Here is a 20,662-nt window from a genome sequence, read left to right on the forward strand (position 1 = left end):
TAATAATAATAATAATAATAATAATAATAATAATAACATCACAACTCAATTAAACAATTGATAATTAAATCACAATGCATATTATTGATACTTCACAGAGTAATTAAAAGACATATTTGCAAATAACATTTATACTACCACTCATAGGGTCGGAGTCTTATACAACCACTTTTCATGCGTTGTAAATACATACTCAAATTAGACGGTTATACTATATAACACGTGTGATCAAAACACCTCGATCACATAATTGGACCCATACGTATTGATGATTCATCAAAGCGTAGATTGATGATTAAAGCCTAGATTGACGATTCATCAAAGCCCATTTATTTGCCCACCCAAATTATTTCAGACCATTTTGCGGCAACTTATTTGTATAAGTTGTATGAAACTAGTATGTTTTAGATTCAAGAAGTATATTTTTGAAAATTGTTTTATGACGGGACAAGTAATTTGGCGAGTCAACCGCGGGTACCCGCGGGGCTGGGGTGGGTTTGAAAAGTTCCACCCGCACAGGTCGTGGGTACACATTATAGTTAGCGGATGCGGGTGGTGTGGGTTACCTCACCTCTGCACCCAGCTCGCCCCATTGACATCGTTATTTGCTAGTCTACATTGGTTGAGTAAGTCTCCCTTAAGACTGATTATTTTCGTTTGAAATAATAAAACGATGTTTTGAGATCATTTTATAGTCAAATGTGACAATTTTTTAAAAAAAAAACTCACCATAAGTGTATTTAGCGTAAACATTAATTGAGCCATTATAGTCACATTTAACCATAAAATAATTTCAAAACCTCGTCTTATAAAATGGTTCGTCTGAAACATGAATTTGACACATGCGGGTTTTGTAGTTTCACAAAATCTCTTTTGTGACGGCACGTATCCGTCACTTTGGAGTGACGGATACCATTTTCCCTCACAAATGACCCAAATAAAGGAGAGAGGGAAGCACATGGGGTGCCCCCACTTTGTTCCCCTATTCGTTTTGTGAGTGGCATTATCCGTCACTTGCTCCGACCCGTCTTCAGCAAGACTAATTGTTGTAGCAATTGGTCTCCCTTGTGACGGGTCACCATTTGTGGCGGATATTTTGTGAGTACAAATGGTAACATAATGGGTTAGTGGAGAAAGGGGACCACATGAATAGTGTTACAGAGAGAGAAAAAGTGAGTACTTTGTGAGGTAAAATGGTATCCGTCACTCAAGAGTGACGGATATGTCATGTCTTCAATGAGAATTTGTAATTGTTGTAGTTTAGACGCAGGAAACAGGGACGGAGTGGGTCACTGAGTGAGTAGTACCGACTATACTGAGTAGGCAGGCAGGTAAGAGCATCTCCAATGGTTTGCTCTAGGGACTTGCTTGCAATTTTTATAAAATAGCAAGCAAGTAGCTTATCATTGGAGTGAGGAAAAATTGATGTAGCTTATGAGCATTGTAGCTCTCCCAAGCATGTAGCTTGGTTTTTAAAAATAAAAATAAAATAAAAAGTAAAATTTATAATTGGAGAAAAATTCGATTGTAGGACCCATAAAGTTAGAAAGTGTTGTAGCTAACCATTGGAGCGGTATGTAGTCGAAGAACAAAATAGCTTAAAAAACCGTATTGGCAAATCAAGCTACAACGTGTTGTAGCTGTCCATTGGAGATGCTCTAAGAAAAGAGAATGAAAAACAACCCCCAAAGCCTGTAAAATCTAAACTAAAACCCTAATCCACGGAAACAAGGACACCCCTCTGTACCCCCATCCCCAATTGACAGAAGACAATGATGTACGGCGAGCCACCACCACCGCCACCACCGCAACATCAACAGCAACAGCAGCAACAGCAGCAACAACAACAACAACAACATCATCAACATCAGCAGCAACAGCAACAGCAACAGCAGCATCCATCGCACCTACAACACGGTCCTCCGCCTCCACCTCCGCCGCAGCACATGCAGTTTCAACACGGTCCTGGAGGTATGGACTTCCACCGCGGTCCGCCACCGCCAATGATGCAGCGCCAACCTTCCGCTTCTTCTACTAACTTGCAGCCCCCTCCTGATTTTCACCACCAACAACACCAACACCAACACCAACCTCCTCCTATGCCCCCTCCTCCCTATGACTGTATGTTCTTTCTTTCTTCTTCTTCTTTTATTTATATGAAATCGGATACATTCAGAATTGAGATCAAGGTTCAACAACGTTTTATGAAGTTGGATGAGTAATTATCGACATTTCATTGTTTATTACGAGTAGCGTACTAATGGATTTTATTACGAGTAGCGTACTAATGGATTTAATCGAGAGGCGTAGCCGCGTAGCGTATATGTGCTGTGTTGTATGATCAATCAATTCTGCTGTTTTGCTCAATGCAGCCCATCCTGATAGTTTTGCTGCTAAAAGAATGAGAAGGAATACACAACGAAGGGCTGTTGACTATACTAGCACTATTGTCCGTTACATTCAGGTTGAATACTGCATCTTCAACTACATTGCTTCATCAAATGCGTTACGTTTTAGTTTTAACATTTCTTGACTTGTGTTTCTTTCTTCTTCTCATATGTTATCTCAAGCTTCGCATGTCTCAACGGGATTTAAGGGATCGTACCATATTGCAGCCTACTCCTGCAGCTGCTATCGATGTTAGTTGCTTTCCTCTTCTTTTTAGGCCTACTGAAAATTTGTTAAATGGAACAGTGCTTTAAATTAGCAATCACTCTTACAGATTTAACGTGAGTATTTTCATGTTTGCAGTTGTTGCCGCCTGCTGCTTATTCTGATAATCCGTCAACAAGCTTTGCTGCAAAATTTGTCCATACATCTCTCAACAAAAATCGATGTTCTATCAATCGTGTCCTGGTACGTTGCTATTAGATACCTAACTTCTTCAATATATAACCCCTGCTGTTCATGTTGAAAACCTTTCTTTCATTAGAGATTTATCAATTGGGTTCTCACTGATTTGAAGATAAACTTGTTCGGCGGTATTCTCCATCCTGTTGTGTTGGTACAACTTTACGTGATTGAAACGGTAGCTTAGTTTAATAAGGTGCGCCTTGGATGAGGCACTAGCCAAAACGCATCGGTGCTTTTGAGGTGCTCCTTTTAGACAAGGCTCACCTAACAAGGCTAACTAGTACGCACTTTCCACATCTTTTAGACAAGGTTCGCCATTTCTTTTCCTCATTATTCCCAACTTTACTCGTTGACATGTTAGCCAACTTGAAAAATACTACAAACCATGCTTAGGAATTGCAGGTGTCTTCCATATTTATTTAAACCAAGGTACTGCTGGCCTGTTAGTACACAGCCACTCATACCCTCTTCTCACAGTATAGACCTTATCCTCTTCTTGCCACCAGTCCCCTCATAACCATCTGCTAGTTCATCTCTTAAGAGGCAAAGCCTCCTCCATGCGCATGTGCCTGAACAAAACTGAGGGGAGATCCTATGGGTGGCCCGTTACTAGTTACCTTTATTGAAGGGCTTTATTGTAGCTCATGGTGATGGTATAGACCCAGCATATTGGAAGTATATATCTTGAACAGAACTGAGTGGAGATAATTGTCTTTGATATGATAAAGTCGGTTTCATTGCTCCTCCAGAAAAGGAAAGAAGTTGCACACATGCACCTATTACAGATTTACAGTGTTCGCCAAGCCTATCTAAGGAAGAAAAAAACTGGAGTAGAAACGTAGAACTATTGAAACTAGGGTTCTATCATGAATACTAGGGTTCTATCACTCTTTGGAAAAACACAAAAGGAATAAAAATACCAGTCTTGTTATAGTGTTAGCCACTTTGTCAAGCCTTTGTAAGGAAGAAAAAGTTCAAGTACAAACTTAGAAATTCTGAAACTAGGGTTTAATAATGAAAATCATGACTAAGAATCTCAATAATATTGATGTCGTGGCTTTTACACCACCCCTTTATTTGAGTACTTCTTTTCCTCATTTTGTGCTGCTTCGTCTTTCTAATCTAATATTCTAATGTATGGTTTCTTACTATCAAAATCATGAATGATTAATGGTGTAACACACTGGCTGTCCATTATGTCTTCATTTTTTGTTCTATCTGACTTATTGCCGGACTGTATACCTATATGTTGTACTATTACAGTGGACTCCCAATGGAAGGCGTCTTATTACAGGTTCACACAGTGGTGAATTCACTCTTTGGAATGGGCAGTCTTTCAATTTTGAGATGATCCTGCAGGTATGTGTGGCTGAAACCAATAAATCTATAATTTACGTATATCAAAACTCAAAAGTACCTCAGTTCCTGTTTTGTTGCAGGCTCATGAGCAAGCAGTTAGGTCTATGGTGTGGAGTCACAATGAGAATTGGATGGTGACTGGAGATGATGGGGGGTCAATAAAGTAATTTTTTTTTCTTATTATAAACTTACAGTTAGTTGCCCTTTTTTGTTCTGGATTTTGCTAAATGGAGGGAAAGGATACATGTGGATTTTTAGTATTTGATGTTTTTTTTGACATATTTAGTGTGTATTTAATTTAAAAAAAAATTAAATTATTTGTTCTTCTCTCCTTTATTACACTTTTTTACCAACCACTTTCTTATATATTTTACTTGGTTTACTTCTAAGGCATTCCGGATCCTTAATTCTATTTCGGTTTTCAAAATCGTTTTAATCTTTTCTCTCGATCTAAATTTTAAGTTTTTATAAAAGAAATCCGGAATTTGATTTTAAAACCTCCAAGTTTACCTTGACTTTCCATTACATTTTCGCTCTCCCTTTTGTTTTTCATTTTCCCTTTTCTATTCGCATTTAGAGGTGTGTGTTCACCCATGGACGGTTCTAAAGGATGATTCATGTCAGCCGACCCCAAATCATTTTGGGATTAAGGCTCTGATGTTGTTGTTGGACGCATTTTATTATTGATATACTATGCTGTTGTTGGGACTTCTGCTAGGTACTGGCAGAATAACATGAATAATGTCAAGGCCAACAAATCGGCTCATAAAGAATCAGTGAGGGATCTAAGGTAAGTATTTATGTTCTTCAATATTTGAGGTTAGAATGAGAGGATTTATATCATTAACTTGGGTTCTTGCATCTGGAACAGTTTCTGCAGAACAGACCTGAAATTCTGTTCTTGCTCTGATGACACAACTGTTAAAGTTTGGGATTTCGCGAGGTGTCAAGAGGAAAAATCATTAACCGGTAATGTGGTCCGAATATCTGGTTGTGACTATTTTCTAAACCTTGGGTGAATATTTTTCAAACTTTAGTTTGACTTTTAATTCTCTATTTTACTTTTATCATCTCTTATATAAGTTTGCAATACTTTTTTTCCATTGTCTCTTTCCTTCTGTTTTCATAAGTATTTAGTGTTCTTAAAAGTAACCTAAAACTGTTACAAATGGTTGAACTCAGACAGGCCATGGTTGGGATGTGAAAAGTGTTGATTGGCACCCTACAAAATCTCTGCTGGTATCAGGTGTGTGAACTTTGAGGATCTCCTCTGGTGCAATTTTATGGAATGTTGATGGTGATTGCTTAATTATTTGTGCAGGTGGTAAAGACAACCTGGTGAAGCTTTGGGACGCTAAGAGCGGGAAGGAACTATGTTCATTGTATATATAAATATCTAATATTCTACTCTTTGATCCTGCATTCTATCTGCAATTTTTTTGTGCTTTCTGATCATTCTTGTGTCGTACAGCCATGGTCACAAGAACACGGTGCTGTGTGTGAAATGGAATGACAATGGCAACTGGGTGCTCACTGCCTCTAAGGATCAGATAATTAAGGTGTAAACCATATCCTCTTATACCTGTTTTTCTTTTAAAGGATTAGTATTGAAATTGTGTCACTTGTAAGGATACTAATGTTTTTAGCATATGAAATGAGGGGATTTGTTAATGTTTTATTATTTACTCTTTTCAGTGTAATCACTTATCATTTTAATTTGATTGTTTCAGCTTTATGACATTAGGGCTATGAAAGAGCTTGAATCATTTCGGGGGCATAAGAAGGATGTTACTTGTAAGGATACTCTAATTTCTCTGCTGTGTAGTTCATAATATCCTATAAAACATTGAGATTTTTTAAATATGTTGCACTGCCGTAGCCCATCTTTTTGTTCGTTAGCACTTTATATATTCTCCACTCTCCTTAGTAAGGTGGAGGATGGGGAGCTGGGTGAATCATTTTGTTCTGAGATGATAATGCTTATTATTACTCTTTCAACAAGAAAATTCCTTTATTGAAGAAGTAATTATAGCAGCACTGACGGGCTTCCAGATGAAGGCTTTTATGTGGCATTATTCTCCGTCGCTTACATGGTTATTCCCTTCATTTTATCCATTTAGCCACTCTTTTCAAACTTTGCCTAGCAGAAAGTTGCAAATTGGTCTAAATGAAAAGGGACTTTGGGAATTGTTGTTATCAAACTCGGTATGAACCCAAAAACTCAAGTAGAGAAATGTAGCGACTTTGGGAGGGGGTCGTTTGGGTAATGATAAGGGGAAAGAGTAACAGACTAACTGTCTAACGAAAGGCTGTTGGATTTTTCATTGTCACGAAGGGTAACAGTCTAACTGTCTAACAGATCCCTATCAGATCAATGATCAAATCCAACCCTGATTCAAATTAAAAATTTTACAACCCAAAACAAACCATGATCCTTTTTATATAATCCAAATCCAACCGAGATAAAAAAAAATTGATTTTAACAATTCAATCTGGAACTCGGTTCCTCCTGAATTTTGCCTGTTAAATCTATACTATCACTCAACAAAGCCATCAGAATCAAGAAATTTGTATGTTAGTGGGATCGAGTCGATTTTGGGCATGAAATGATAAGTGGCTTTGGTTTAGGGTTTGAATTAGTGGCGTGGGTGGATTTTTGTCTCATGGATCAGGTGTGGGTTTTAAAGTATTGTGTTGGGATCAGTTTTTTTTGCTCTAGGTCGAGCCGGTTTATGGTTTGTGATCACACTTAATTTTGCATCATTGAGGGGAGCATTTCGTTGGATGTTTGGCTTAGGGTAGATTCTGGGTCACGGTAGCAGTGATATTTGGTTGCATGGCTGGTTTTGCACCTATGAATTACATGCATTGTATTCTTGGTGCTGGTGCTGATTTTCTTCTTCTTCCTCTCCTTGCAGCATTGGCATGGCATCCATTCCATGAAGAATACTTTGTCAGCGGAAGTTATGATGGTTCTATTTTCCATTGGCTTGTTGGGTAATCTCTCTTGCCTTCTCTGAGCATGGTTTAAATCTCGGCCGATGCGTCTCGTATTGTCCGAAATGTATCAGTATCACAGGCCGCCAATATGAGATATCCAGGGATGTATCGTGTATATTAAAAAGAGGTAAAATTCGGCCAAGACGACCGATAACGTATATCGGCCAACTCGGTCCGATATGGCCCGTGAAGAACCCAAGATATCGAATTATAATTTGTAATGAAAAGCACAAAAAATTTCTATAACATTTGTCAAAATAGTTATCTAAATAGATTTATACTTAACTTTGTATGAAATAGACAATTGAGGATAAAATATCTACAAAAACTTTTAAATAAGTATCACCACGATAACTGCGACGGCGGTCGCGACCGACACTACAATTTAAACCATGGCTCTGAGTTGAGTGAGTGGCATCTGGTCGTGAAGTGGGCTCAAATATGTTTACTTTTCTGTGTAGTTCCAGCTAGCTATATTATGGCTACTAATCATTGTGGGAAGAATTTAACTTAATGGAAGAAAACTAGTTTAAATAATGGTGGGTGAAGTGGAAGCAAGCCCCTTTGCATGATGATGATAATGGAGTGTGATCTTGAAGGAGCTATTTTAAGATCAAAGGAAGAGATAATGTTTTTTTCTTTTTACATTGCGATGAGCTTAAAACCCTAGCTTGGCGGGATCAACACTTGAAATCTAATTGATTATCATGAAAGAGGACTCTAGGACTCTAGGAGGTTACTTTAAGAAATGATGTTTTCTTTCTTTTTTTAAAAATACAGGAAATTCATAAAATCTCTCATCGATAGAAGCTTAAAGATTTTATTTAAGCATGACTGCACGATTTGAGGCCTTCTTAAATTTTCATCAACCCCCTTTCCCCTTGTTGCACCTTTAAATTGCTGAGGACTCGAGGTAGTTAAAAGAAGTCTTACAATTGATCGGAAGTTCTATTGCAAATCCTTTATCTCATTGTGTGCTATGATAACTTGTGTGGCAGGCATGAGACTCCACAGATTGAAGTTCAAAATGCCCATGATGGTGCTGTATGGGACCTTTCTTGGCATCCTGTTGGATACATTTTGTGCAGGTGAGCTCAATCTTTTTGGTGGAGAATGTAGCATGTAGATTTTGCTGGTATGCTGGATATCTAGCCCCAATGAATTTTACGAAGAAAAGCACCTCGGTGCAGTGGCTTGCACAAATGGCACCTCAAACGTTTTTTCCTATGTCCTTGTCTTTGTCCTTATTAGAGCAACCAGTGCAAACTGGGATGAATAAGAGGAACTGGTTTTGCTGGTTTCCCGTATCTTATTACATGGTCCAACTGTTCCTTCGTATACTAAGCTGTCTATGAAAGTGAAATGAGTCCAAAGGAGCACAGAAACTGATCTTCCAAAATGATGAAAGTATATGGAGAGCAAATGCTCCTTGTCGCACATAGTTTCAAGTTTTCAACTTTCAAGTGTGTATTTGTTTCTGACTGTAAATCTGTATGATGTTCATATTTGTTTTCTTGAATCCGTTGATGCAGTGGGAGCAACGATCACACTACAAAATTTTGGTGCAGAAATAGGCCTGGAGATACTGGCCGTGATAAATACAACGGAGGCTTCAATCAAGGTTACTGCTATTTATTTTTGTTTTTTGTTCTTCAAATGTTTCTCTTTTCTAGCTCTTTGCACTCTTTAGCATGTTGTTGGGCTTCTACTGAGTTGCCTCATTTGGTATAACTATATCTGAAGAACTATGGGCCATATTTTCCTCACCTTAGTCTAACCAGCTCATATGAAGAGGCGCGGAGAATTTAGATAAAGGTGATTGTAATGATATGGGTCTTGGGATTGAAGCATATACGACATTGATAGGGTGAAGTGGTTAGCTACAGGTCATGTGGACAATGGATACTTTTTTGTTTTAATATAATACTCTCTTGATCATGTTACTCATCTTTTTTGAGTCTTGAAACTGTTGTTTTCCTCTTTTCTATTTGGACCTCTTCTGTATTATCTTTCATATCTTTTTTATTTGTATTACCATTTCTCTTGTGGGCTTTCTTTCAAAAGAAGTTCCACATTTATTTCTTTTGTCTTTTGTTTGTTCTTCATCAAACCAAGGAGTTTACTCACACTAATTATATATTTATTTATTTATTTTTCCCCTTTTTTTGGTTTATCTTTTTCCTTCTTTTTATTGGTTTTATCTTGCATTTATGTTTTCCAATGATGGCTGATGTTAGCAGAACCCATATTTTGGGATTAAAGCAGATATGAACAACTACAGCACAAGGAATACTTGTTCCATATGTGTGCGCAACCTTACCCTTGTGCTCAAAACTGTGTAACCCATAATGGTGCTACTGTGTAACAACCAAATAAGAGAAAAGGTTAAAAGTTTTAGGCGCTCTTATTTTTAAATTGTTTTTTTAAATGTTTTCGTGTAGGGTTTGGCGAACAGAATCCCGCTTTTGGTAATCGTATAGCCGGCAATTTTTCTGTTACTGACTCGCCGACAACACCGGGGCCATTTCCACCTGGGCTGTCACGAAATGAAGGTACAATTCCTGGTGTTGGAGCTGCGATGCCACTGTCAATGCCTTCTATTGATACATCTCAGGGAGAGCAAAGACACGGCCATTCATCCTCAATGCCTATGGGAGCCCCCCCGCTTCCACCAGGTCCACATCCTTCGCTACTGGCTGGCGGTCAACCTCAACCTCAATTTCAACATAACCCTCAGCAAATTCCTCAACAAATGCCTTCTTTCCCTCAGCCGCCTCCTAATATGACTCAGCTACAACCTCACATGCCACCGCATCCATATCCTCATCTTGCCCGACCTCCGCAAATGCCTCCTCATAATATGCCCCAGGGCTTTCCATCTTCTATGCCAGGATCAATGCAGATGCCACCAGCGTCAATGCCAATGGGAATGCCCAGTCCAATGGTAAAATCTATTGTCAGGATTTGCTTCCATTGCGCAGTCTTTGTAAATTCATCAGAAGTCGGTATATTTCTGGGTTTAAAACAATGTTACTTTTACTTCCATTGTCGAACTCTAAATTTTGATGAGATACGAAACATTGACACTTTATTTAGGCTGAAAACATTAAACATTTTCGCACAATAACTGTTCTGGAATAAAATAAGTGTTTTAAGTGTATTTTGTGTACTTCAACCTATTAAGATGGTCAACGACGAAGAGAATGCTTGGTACTGTGGCAGTATTCCATGTCAGGTTGACTCCCATTTTGCAGTCTTTCAAACTTCTAAACAACTTGAACTTTATTTATGTGATTCAGTTGAGCAATGGTCGATGCATATTCCCATTCTATGAGCTATTTTAGGCGGTTCTTTCACTCATATGTTAAAGTTGGATTGGGATTTGTTAGGAGTCCCTGTCTTTTTGCTTGGCACTTTTGCAGTTTCCCCTGAGCTTACCCCTTCTATTCTGGAAATGAGCTGTTTGTATATTTTGATATATACTCTTTTCTTCGCCTTTGCTTGTCATGCTCCCATTTACTTTGTTTTTCTTCTTTGCCTTACTGTTGAACTTGTGTACTTGTTTCAGGGAATGCAAAATGCATCAAATCAAATGGTTCCACAAATGCAGCAAGGTCATTTTATGGGCCTGAGCCCACCTGTTGGTGGCTTTACGAATGGAGTTCAAAACCAAGGCCAACAAAATACCAGCGGTCCACAAATGTACCCTCCTAGCCCTAGTGGACCATTCAGTCGTCCTCAGGGTGGACAAATGTCAATGATGCCCGGGATTAATCCTTACCAGGTACAAGCTTGAGTACCTGGAGACTGTGACTCAAATGATTGGATAATTAATTGCTTATATACTGTGGTTCTCTTGTCATGGCCATAAACTGTTAAAACAAGATAAGAGAGTAAATTTCAGAGGGAAATAGTTCTTTTGGCTTAAAACATTCCAATTTAATCCGTTTTGTAGTTAGAAGCTCTCTACTATTAATTCGACTCTTCACTTTTAGGACTGTATCCGTGTCGACACAACATGACATGGATATGAGTATGAATTCCGTACCCAACACTTCTCCTAAGCAAGCTCAACTAGTGAGGCTTGCATCACAAAAGTACAGGATGAGAGTATTATTAGGTGTTTAGTATTATATTTAATGATTCTAAGTCTTATTCTTCAAACTTCTTCCTATTATACTTAAACGAAATTGAAATATTTCAAGCTTAGATTAGAAGTGTATTTTTTGCCAAGTCCAACACTTGGATATATGTAAGGTGTATCCAACACTCTAAACCCATGTCAGACTAACCAATCAAATGTTTTGTTTTTGGACCTTTTGTTGATGCTGAGTTAAGTTCAACATCGTTCCCCGAGGTTTCACAATTTATATTTTGTGGTGACCGAGGTTTTGAGATATTTTTCATGGTGGTGAGTAGTCACTTGAGACAATATAACCAAAATTTCATCCAATTACAAATATTTTCCTAGTGTCTTAATGTAGTACATGCATCTATCAAAAATATATCTTCTTGTATCTATCTTAATAATGTCCTCGCCAGTCGCTCTTTGTTATGCTTGAAAATCTGCCAAAATTTCATCCAATTATAAATATATTTTTCAAGTGTATGATACCTTGTGTCGATTTTGTGAGACCTCACTGCTGGGAAGTCTGATATTTTTGTTCACTTTTTTTGAAAATTTTGCATATATTTGTTCATCTGGTAAAATAATTGTGTTATGCTTTTTTGTAGCCGGCGAATCCAAGTGGCATGCCACAGCCACCTCTACCGCCTGGTCCACCTCCACAGCAAACGTAATTGAACAGATTCTCACTACTGAGTAACATTGTTATGAGGAGCCATTGTGCCATGACTCCCACATGTGCTGGTTAATGTTTGATTTAGTTAATTATTGTTCAGTTTTAGTTGATTAATTTTCTCAGACAGGTAAAATATGCTCTGAATAGCATAGCTTAGTTCGATTTGTGCCCTATTGTAATGTGTTGGTTTTGCAATTGTATAAGCAGTTTATCCATTATGGTATGTTCTTTATCAAAGAACTAGCTCAACTGGAGATTAGAAGTGTACTTAATAACAGAGGTTAATTTCCAGTATATTTTACTTCCCACATATTACTGCGGGATCAAGGTATAATAGAGAACAATTCCTCTTTTGCAATGCCTTCACGCTTTTCTTCATTGGCAGTGGAAAAAAAAAAAAAAGTAATAAACTTCCATCTTGTATTGCGAGTTTTTTGCTTACGTCAAAGGATCTCGACTCTCCTTGGCTCCCATTGGTTTGAATTCACATCGCTTAGCTGCGTTCATTATTGTCAGAATCCCGATTCGATCCTATGATTCTACGATTTTACAATTCAAAAATGCTTGACCGATCCCGGATCCTACGATTCTATCATGTTTGTAGAATCTTACGATCCTAGTTATTTGAAATTCTCTAGAGGTAGGATCATAATACGATTCTACGATCTTACGATCCTTCGATCTGACTCCATAGCAAACATATTAAAATTTATTTTTATATAATGACATGGTAAAACCCAAATTTCGTGTAATTTGTAGAAATATGTTTACGAAATGATATTAAACTCATTAACTATCAATATTTTGTGTATAAAATAAGCGTTTCGAACTTCAATTATATATTTTTACCAAATAAAAAACAATATTTAATGAATTTATAGAATCTTACGATTCTACGATCCGATTCTACCGATTCGATCCTACCCTCCCCATCGATTCAAAGTAGAATCCCGATCCTAACAACATTGGCTGCGTTTATTGGTTGGTGCTACTTTGAGTCTTGTATGGACTGAGTCGAATCAATATAAATTTAGGTGATTTTTGAGCCATAATTTTCAACTAAGGGTTAGAATATTATATTCGGAAAATTGGCGCGATATTCCTGAGGTTTGACATTTTGCACAAAATATCTAATTTTTTGATCCGGAAAACCTTAAGAGACCATTACTCGTGTTTACGAGTTTAGAAAATGACGATTCTTTTTTTTTTTTTTTCAAATCGACCATCTTACCCAGTATTACGATCTGGAAAAAAAAATGGTCGAGTTTGAAACTCGTGACCAAAAGATATGGGCATTCAAAGTTTTCTAATAAAAAAAAATTGACATACAAAAACTCCTTAGCCACAGATCCAAATACGAACAATTTGTTTTTTCAAATTGTAGTTTTCAGAAAAATGATCGATTTGAAAAAAAATCGCCACTTTCTGAACTCGTAAAAACAGGTTATGGCATGTTAAAGTTTTTCGAATAAAAAAATTGGGTATTTTGTACAAAATGTCAAATCTCCTGGGTGTCGCGTGAATAATATAATATTAGCATCCCTTGTATTTTTCAATTAAAATTTAACAATTCAAAGTATATTTTTAAATAAAGAATCAATGAAAAACATCCAAAGTTATATTGTGAGAATAAAAATATTTTTAAATCGTTCATTATTAACGATTTAGATGTATGTACGTTCGGGTATCTTTATGAATTGAATTCGATTCAACAACTCCCACTTCAAACCAAGAGAGAGCCTGGTTTAGGTTTTGGTTATATAGCTCATCGAATGTCCTATCGGTAATCAATTTAGATATTTTAGATCAATTTTTCATTCTGGAGTAAAATAAGAGGGTGGTCCATAATCAGTCTAAAACATGCCACAAAACGCAGCAAGACAGCAACAAATTGCAACATAATTTAAGATCGTCACAAAAATAACATAAAAAGAAGCCTAAAACCGAGCTAAGGATAGGACGGTCCCGGAAACCGTTTTGACTTTACCTCACCCTCGCATTACCATGAGTAAACGAGAAAGAGAGGAGGAGCCACGGCCAACAACAACCCATCTAACATACGACACAATACACGACCCAAATGACAAAAGTAACAGTCAGGCGGACTGTTGCTTTAGGACAGAAAACAGGCTATTTTTTGTGTATTGTTTGCTCTCGGTTTTTGGGCTGTTTTTGGAGTTTTTATTTGTGTGAAAGATAGAAATATATGACTTAAACAAGATCACAAAGCAAGCTTAAGCCTAGGATAATACTCTTCCAAAGCACTAAGCAAATGGATAGAGTTCATCTCCAAACACTAAGTAATGGAGGTTGTTCAAGAACAAATCAAAGAACTAAATAAAAGGGTTTATAAAACCTCATATTCTCATTCCAACAAATCTTCAAATTTGATTTTTACAATGGGATATGAGCTCTTTAAATAGGGGCTCAAAATACATCTAAGCCATCCATCTAAAGTGTTAATCTAAAGGCTACAAATTAAAGAGGAACAAAACAAAATACAAAGTTGAAATATTGCACCTAACAATTAAAAACAAGACAAAATATACAACTTTTGGGCAGCCAAAATACACGGCTGATTTTGAGCTGTAAACAAAGCCTTGGTTGTCCTTTTTGTTGCTTGCAAAGTTGTTCCTTTCTCTTTAATTTGCTTTGGCACCTTTAAGAGACACAAAAGGGGACCATTTGTTGTCATTTTCTCCATGGAATCTTGCAATTGCGCTCTTCATTTCTCTTGCAAAAACCAACTGTTTTAGCACAATTTAGACGGTTGCCACATTTGCTTCACATTCAAACTGCTACCAAATGTGATAAACTAATTAAAATCAGAGTATAAAGGGTAATTATTTTTCTTACCATGTACATGTACATATATATTCTATAGATAGCACTTCCAGGCAACAAAATCCCTTTTTTTTATACTAAAAGATTAATAAATCTCTAAATTTTCGCGCTCAGTTTTCCCGTCTAAGTAAAATATTTGTCTTCTAAATAACTAATCTCACTACCTATATTTAGTCTTATACAATATTTATTTCCTAATTAATTATATACCATATATATTAATGGTAATTATGGTTACAATTTTTTCATGAATTATTGTTTAGCTTTTACATGAACAAGCAAATTCTATACAATTTTAAAAATGGAAAAAATATAATTATCTTCAATTTTCTAACATTTTTTGTAACCCCCGCGAATTTCTCATTTTGACAATTAAAATTTATCTAACCGTTTAATTAATTTATTTTGTATTTTTAAATTATTTAATTTAATTAATTCTTTTTAAGCACAAATTTTATAAAAAGAATATTCTAAACCTTAATTTATATAAAATTACGTATATTAATAATAGGTGAAAATAATAATGATATTTCCGTCTTATGTTACCGTCTAGCAAAGATCGTCGCATTTCTCTTATAAAACTACTTCTTTTCGAACCAACCCAATTCCTACAACACAACTAACTTAAATATTATTATTATTATTATTATTATTATTATTATTATTATTATTATTATTATTATTCCCTCACCAACCCCAACACCAACCCGTTATTTCTTGCTTCTTTTCGGATTACCTGCAGCAACAAAACTCAGTGAACAACAACATACAATCACAGCAGCTTCAAACACCATTTTTCGACCATTCAAATCCCGATTTCTCTCTTATTTCTCAACCAAATCCCATTATTTTTGCACCAATAGCTTCCTCTTCTTGTCCTTCTTCTTTATATGTAAGAAAGAGCCAAGCTTTCGTCCTATTTCAGAACGGCCGTCTTACAAGGGATTCGAATTTTGGTATAATTTCTTCCATTTTTGGGTTCAAGGTCATCCTTGGGCGATTCCTCAGTCGTTTAGGAGAGCAAAAAGGTAACGGTGATAGGTTACTCGACATTATGTCAAGATTACGTGTTTATGTGAATCGTTTATTTCATATGTATGTTTGTATGTTGTTTATGTTTCTCCCTGATTGTGTTTACTTGAAGAAAAATCGAGTCTTTAGCTCCATGGTTATTTACTTGTATAAGATGGTGGTGGTTGTGGTAAAATGGTCGGAAATTGATAGTTTCGTATTGCGTTTTCGGGACTGATTTTAGTCACAAAGATGGTGATTTGTGGACTGTTTTGGATCACCATTTTTGGTCCGGTTTGTGTAGCGTTATGGGCAGTCTAATTGGAGGAATTAAAAGCTGAAACTAAGATGGATACATGTTGAATTTTGGGGATGGGTTGTATGCATTTTTAGGACGGAAATTGTAACTGGTTTTGAGTCAATTTTGCTTAACTCAGTTATGGAACATTATAGATGTAATGACATGGTGTACTTCTTTTGTAAATTGTCAATTTTGACTATGTTCACTTAGCTCGTTAATGTGATCTGTCTGTGCTTTGTTCGGAAGACTCGGAATTGAATGTTGTAATTTTGTAACTCTGAGTGTTGGGGCGTTTTGGTGCAGTTTGTAGGACTGTTTCTGAGATTAGTTTTGCAGGTACTTCGGGGCATTTTGGGACGGATAAAATGGAGTCTTTTGGGACTCCGTTTGGGGCATAAGAGTGACTGGTGTGGGACGGGTTTACTTTGTTTTTTTTGGGACTGTTGTAATGAGTCGAGCAGACTGTTTGTGGACCGATGAGGGATCATTTAGGACTTTTTTTAGGACAATCGAGTAAGGTTTTGGTGGTCTGTTTTGGACAAGAGTAAGGATTTGTTGTGGGAGTGCGGGGAACGTGGCGGGCCACCACCTATCTATCGGCCTGGGCGTGGCATGGTTGGGCATAGTTGTGGCTCGCAAATGGGCCAAGGCCGCTGGATGTTGGTCACGGCTAGTCGTGAGTCGTGTTTAGGGCTGTCCAAATGACACCCTTGAGTCGTGTTTGGGTGTCTTTGTCAAAGGGAACTTTAAGTCGTGTTTAATCTTTGTCCCATTAGAGTTGCGGGTCTTGAGGAGGGGTCTTTGGTGGCTTAGGCGGGGGGGATGGATGTGGCTCAGGGCGGCTTGTGGCCAGTTAGGGGCCGCTGTGGCTTGGGTTGGCCGGTTATGGCCCTAGTCACGAGTAGAGGCATGGCCATGATTGAGCCGTGGCCTAGCCTCGGGTTGTGTACCTTGATTGAATCGATTTAAATTCGTGTTTGGTTTATTTAAATCTCGTCTCATGCTTTATATAACTTAATTTGTTAAATACCGTTCATTTATATATTTTTCTCACATGAATCATAATTGTGGAATTCGTTATTTGATTATCTCATTTATATATAACGTGCTTTCCTTATAATACGCATCCAATTCGATTATTTACACTTTGTAAGTAGTAAATGGTCTATCTTACATTCAAGTCATTTATAATTAAATTCTTGTCCTTATTATAAATTGTTCATTTTCGTTTATTTACATTTTTATTCAAGTGACAAGTATTTGAGAAATGAGTCACTAATCCATGCTTACGAGTATAACCGGACTTGGATTGTCTTACTTGAATTATCATTCGCTCATTATATGTAGTAGTCTCTTTCCAAGTTGATTCGTATCGCTTGGTTGAGTCGTATTCGTTTGATAATGCCTTTATACTATACCGTATTGCTTGACTTATCTTTACGCCTCTTTCGGACTGTCCTGCCGATTGTGGGTTTAGCTCATATTTTCCGCCTCTTTCGGACTGTTCTGCCGATTGTGGGTTCTCGATTTCCGATCTGTCTTCGAGTCTTGGATGCGGATCGCTCTTCTCCGCATGTCGAATCGGGGACCGTTCGCCCCGAGAGTCTCGGCGATTTAGACTAGGGTGAGTCTTGGGAGTACCACTGTCGTCCTACCAAGGGAATTATATATTTATATATGAGTAGTAAAGGTCTTGCTTGGTTATAGATATTGGTATTAGTCTTTTAAGGTAAGAGTTATGCCTCGTGTTGTTTGTTTTGGTCCTATCGGGTACTAGGGGTGAGCTATAAGCCCTCTAGTTGCGATATGATCGTCGGGATTGATGATCCCATCCGTTTTTATGGTGAGATGCAAGCCATAAGTATGAATGTGACATTAGTAGCCACGTCCCGTACAATGTTTGCTAAGAGGTTTTCCAAATAATGGCTACAGTTTCTATTCTTGTAATTTGCATTGGTTGATCCCTACTTAACTGTTTCACATGATTCGGACTCTAATCTCACATCTATATTGTATTTCTTTGAAATGCGTGCTTTGGTGTAGATTACCGTATTCTTGTCTTTCATATTATTTAATTGTCTCACATGAATAGTTTAATCGTTATCATGCTAATGTTGATCTATCTCGTCCCATTTCCTTTAATTGCCATGTTTAAATATAAACTCGATATTCTTATCTCTTGCGAGTATCTTATATGACTTACCTGTTTTAGTTATTGGTTATGTTCATTTTGACATTTTGTGGCTGGGAGAACCTTGAGTTACTCCCCACCGATCGTGCGTTCATGTTTACATGAATGACAGGTATTAGTGGTGCATTCATGGGGTGAAGACATGTGTGAGCTAGCGAGCACTTTGGCCTTGTAGTCGATTCATTAGGATTGCTTAGACTCACCTTTTATTGTATTGTCATTCGAGGGATATATTTTCCCTCACCTTGACTATCACGTTTGTATAATTTAAACTTTATCTCCGCATTCTTTATTTATGTTTTGGATTTTAATGAACCCGCGCTTTAAATTTTTAAAAGTTTCAAAAACTTCCAAACTTCCGCTTGAATTTTATAAGTTATATTTTCGCTTTATCGCGGGGTGTCACATTTTTATCTACAAAAACCATTTTATTGCGCGTAATCAACACTAGTTTTTATATAATCTAGGTTAGGCCAACTTTGTCCTTAAAACCTTCCCCTTAAGATAAAGATATTTGTTTTACAATTAAAATGCGGAAGTACTACCCTTTTAAATAGATAAAAGAAAACATTTTTTATTCTTAGGTTGTTCTAAAGTCTTAACCTAGTCTATCCAAATCTATATATCTATGCAAAAGAGAGTTTTTTCGAGCGATATTAGAGCGTCCACATCATCAAAAATTAATTTAGGAATGTATCATAAATAATATTTTTGATGCAAAAAATAAATTGGAAAATCTTTTAATTATTATACTATAGTATATAGTATATATATATTTCCTATATTATATTCAACTGATGTTTCTAATTTTTACATAAAAACTTTTACTTCATTTGACAAAAAAATTATCGTCAAAAAATTATGAAAATAATATAATTAGATTCGTAGTAAAAAAAACGCTATCGTTAGAGTATAGATTTCATATAATTTGCAAATATTAAAAATTGTGTATATCATAGTATGTTATATGTCTCACATTGAAAAATAATATAGGTGTGGTAAATATACTAAATATAAATAATAGAATTGTCCCACATTGAAAGATTAGCACAAGGTGGGCGATTCTATGATTATAAATAGGAGGCATCCTTGGGACTTAGGTATCAACCCAAAATTATCTTTTGAGTCTCTTAAGTATTGTCTTGGAGAGCTCTTAAGAGTTTGTATCATTATCTCCAAAATATGATATATATTTTCTATATTATATCATAGTTAAGTGAAGTTTATAATTTTTATATAAAAACTTATACAATTTGATGCGTGCGTTTTATATGATTTTATTCCATCTTTTTGCACGTATTTCTATGCACATTAGATGCTCTTCGTAGCTATTTTATTGTCAAATCCTCCACATTTGCTACTTCGGTGTATTCGTATTGGTTTTCCAGCAAAATGACACTTTGTTGTGCTTTCTGAGCCAATTCTCGAGCACATGGAGATTTGGAAGAGTTATAGATCGGACTTCCTACTTCTAAGGAAGCTTATCGAACATTTGAAGAGGTTAAGGGTTGAATTAGACCCTTCTTTGGTAATTGGTGTTAGTTTGGAGTGATATATGAGCTTCACATTACTAGTACCTAATTTGAAGAGCCATAACTCGAGTTATATAACTGATAATCAAGTGATTCCAATTGGAGGTGAAATATTATCCTCTTATCTTTCTAACGCCACCAAAACGCTCTATTTGCCCAAGTAACGAAGAAATGACAGCCGTTTGAAGTTCAGTGCGCATTGCAGGAACTGCGTGACGACAGAAAAGTCGATCGACTGTTCTTATTGGTCGATCGACTTATCTATAGTATGGTCGAAATCTGCTTTATAATTTCGGCCCATTACTCCTATTATTATTTAAGAAGGACTTAGTAAATATTAGTAGGTTATCTTTTTACATGTAGAAACTTTTCTACGTTGCTTTGCTTTAGGATTTTTGGATCTAAAACTTGTAATTCTTTCCTTTATTCGGTAATTCAATCAACCCTTGTTCTTAATTTTAATTCTTTATCTTTATTCCTCTTTTTCTCCTGTTCTCTTGTTCTCTTTATTTCTTTTATCTTATGTTTATTTGCTATTCTTGTATTTTCATTATGTTTTATCTAGTTATCGCTTTTATTGTTAATTTCATTAATTCAATTATGCGTAGCTAAGTTCCCTTGCTAGGATTTAGGGGAGTCATGGTTATAAGACGGTCTTAATTAGATTATTAGGTTTGGCATTAATATAAATCTGTGTTGTTAATTGTAGCATCTAATAGCATTTAATTGGTTAAGTCGACGTAATTGATTATTTGACCCGGGAAACTTC

The 20,662-nt window shown here is 36.5% G+C and overlaps 1 protein-coding gene and 1 long non-coding RNA gene across 2 annotated transcripts; both read left to right on the top strand.

Moving 5' to 3' along the window:
* Window positions 1–1,628: 1,628 nt before the first annotated feature.
* Window positions 1,629–12,372, top strand: LOC141605637 (flowering time control protein FY). Its single transcript, XM_074424498.1, has 18 exons — window positions 1,629–2,121; window positions 2,373–2,464; window positions 2,571–2,639; window positions 2,752–2,856; window positions 4,117–4,212; window positions 4,293–4,375; window positions 4,931–5,002; window positions 5,084–5,181; window positions 5,399–5,458; window positions 5,534–5,594; window positions 5,684–5,771; window positions 5,943–6,006; window positions 7,131–7,209; window positions 8,211–8,300; window positions 8,745–8,833; window positions 9,654–10,156; window positions 10,781–10,996; window positions 11,947–12,372. The coding sequence occupies exons 1-18, from the start codon at window positions 1,773–1,775 to the stop codon at window positions 12,010–12,012; spliced, it is 2,280 nt and encodes a 759-aa protein (XP_074280599.1). The 5' UTR covers window positions 1,629–1,772; the 3' UTR covers window positions 12,013–12,372.
* A 3,205-nt stretch (window positions 12,373–15,577) lies between these two features.
* On the top strand, window positions 15,578–18,653 carry LOC141609001 (uncharacterized). Its single transcript, XR_012527118.1, has 2 exons — window positions 15,578–15,886; window positions 18,474–18,653. It is a non-coding gene; the product is annotated as an uncharacterized LOC141609001 (long non-coding RNA).
* The last annotated feature ends 2,009 nt before the right edge of the window (window positions 18,654–20,662 follow it).

This window comes from Silene latifolia, chromosome 10, assembly GCF_048544455.1.
Source record: "Silene latifolia isolate original U9 population chromosome 10, ASM4854445v1, whole genome shotgun sequence".
Lineage (NCBI taxonomy): Eukaryota > Viridiplantae > Streptophyta > Magnoliopsida > Caryophyllales > Caryophyllaceae > Silene > Silene latifolia.